The 2,216-nt window shown below is 49.5% G+C and overlaps 1 protein-coding gene across 1 annotated transcript; it reads left to right on the top strand.

Moving 5' to 3' along the window:
• Nucleotides 1-2,000: 2,000 nt before the first annotated feature.
• Nucleotides 2,001-2,138, top strand: PPTG_22220 (hypothetical protein; the record flags this gene model as incomplete). The annotated part of the gene is made up of 1 exon (XM_008902391.1): nucleotides 2,001-2,138. The coding sequence occupies one exon, from the start codon at nucleotides 2,001-2,003 to the stop codon at nucleotides 2,136-2,138; it is 138 nt and encodes a 45-aa protein (XP_008900639.1).
• Between the last annotated feature and the right edge of the window lie 78 nt (nucleotides 2,139-2,216).

Here is a 2,216-nt window from a genome sequence, read left to right as displayed (position 1 = left end):
TTAGTACGGTTTATGACATCTTACAAGTTGTTTAGTGTGCTTGGCTGTTTAAACGCGTCAATAATATCCGCCTCAAGGGAACGCAGACTTCACCTTGTAGACCTCAGGCTACCGGTGTGGTGAGTTGCCGAGATAGAAAGACAAATTGCGTCGGGGGTGAAACTTGCTTGTGTCGCTCGGTGGTGTTGAGCAATTATCGCCTACCGTATCGCGGTACGCATGCGGCTCCCCGACCCGCCTTACTTTGGACTTCAAAACGCGAAGGCGGGAACTTACCTCAGAAAAATTATACTACTAACGACGCTCAGGTTGTTAGTCAGACATGGTGTGACAATAGAGAGCGGAACATGTACCGTCTTCATCGGTAGACCCGTAAGTCCCCAGCTTGGACAGCTGAATGAACATTGAGGCGTTGTTTCTTCTACTTAGCTCCGAGATCGAGCGCGCGGCGCGAGTCGTCTTAGACCTTGCGGGGCCTCTGAACGCTTATGAATCCGGCGATGATCAAGTATAGTGATAGAGGCTAATTAGAATGCGCCACTATGTGACGCTGGACGTCTTGAAGGGCCCCATCGATGCGCCCTGGATGGACACGTGGCAGCGAGGTACCGACAATAACTTTTGGTGACAACTAGTTTGAAGTGGAATGTAAGTGTAACTTCAATATCGTCGTGTTTGTCAATCGTTATGTAACTACTGCCCTTACTTTCTTTAGTGAATCTTTCGTGGCCTTGCCGAAGCGGCTCACTCCGTGCTACCAGATTACTCGGAACGGTTGAAAGAGTAGTCGTCCGTGCCGGCTGCAGTAGCGCCACCCGGTCTGCCGCTTGCTTTTTACAAGGCATCGATACAGAGAGGGTCTCTCTGCAGATAATTTTAAATGCCTCCTTCGACATTGGCGCATGTGCTGAATGCAGAAGGGGAGGCTCTGGACGGTTTTGCACCAGCTCGTATCGCCTGGCCAACTCCATCTCGTCAGTAGGCGCTCGCGCGCCCCGTAGCTCGCCGGCAACTGCTACTGCAGTTCGCGTGGGGCTGCTTGAATGGAAAGAAGTACAAAGTAATATTTTTCTTTGGCTCCAGTATTATTTATTTTATTCAATTTTTTGTTGGCTATATGAGTTCCTGTCCAGGTCCAAGAACCCGTTGATAAAGACTGTATGTAGTAGAAGGGGATAGTGCGTTGGTACTCGAATGATGAAGAGACACAGACAGCCGGTGGCGAAACACCTGAAGCACTGGTATCGACTTTCGAGGAAACTGACAGACCATTGTCCGGTCAAAAGCTAGAATCATCGTTATAGACAACTCAACAAGCTATTGCATTAGTTGGTAAGTTTTGCGATGGACCGCAGGTGCAGCAGCACGCAGAGTGAGGTGGCTACGAATGACCACGAGTTGTGGCTCACCGCGGCGGAACTCATGACAGGGGCTGTCAGAAGATGGATGGAGAGACAGCATCAAGAAAGAGTGTAGGAGAAGAATCAGAGGTGTGGGCGCAGAGGGTGACAGGAGTAGCGCAAACTCAAAAGGGAGCTTAATTATCTCTTGGGAATTGTTATTAGGGTTCAGGATTTTGCCAGTAAACAATACACCTCAACTTAAAAAAAAAAAAAAACCGCTGATGACGGTCTACAAAATACGCGATACACCGGATCGTTGTGCGATGTCTTTGTTACCGCGACAGAACGTGCAATAGATATTGTGCTTCTCCGCAGACCTCATCATCCGGGTGAGGCGCACTGTGTGTGGGTCACACAAACACGTGTGTCCCACGCACTCGAAATCCTGCCCTCTCAGACGCACGCAGAACGTCCTGGTAGCTGGAATGACGGAGACACAAGTTTAGATTTCTGTCGTAAGTTGTTCGATGTCACTCTCAACCAAGACGCCAGGTACGGCGTTGTGGCTGTCGGTGCGCTCCCATGCGGGGACAAGCTTATCGAAAGAGTGCTTAAGGAAGAAACACTGAAAAGTTGGTGCCTTCTGTTCGATCTGCCATGAAGGCATTGTCGGCTGCTAAAACCTCCATCCAGCGGTTAGCAGATAGCAGCAATGGCGCAGTAACTTGGCTTGTTGTCCAGGACTTCCAGGTCCTCGCAAGCAGCTACGACGTCAACAGCAGCGGCAGAAGGTAGCGGAAAGGTAAGTCACTTGAGTTCGAGTTGGTGAATTGCAGAGTGATTCATTAAAATCTTATCTTCACCTTTTCAGTA

Source organism: Phytophthora parasitica (assembly GCF_000247585.1).
Source record: "Phytophthora parasitica INRA-310 unplaced genomic scaffold supercont2.13, whole genome shotgun sequence".
Lineage (NCBI taxonomy): Eukaryota > Oomycota > Peronosporomycetes > Peronosporales > Peronosporaceae > Phytophthora > Phytophthora nicotianae.
This window is presented reverse-complemented; position numbering and strand designations above follow the sequence as displayed.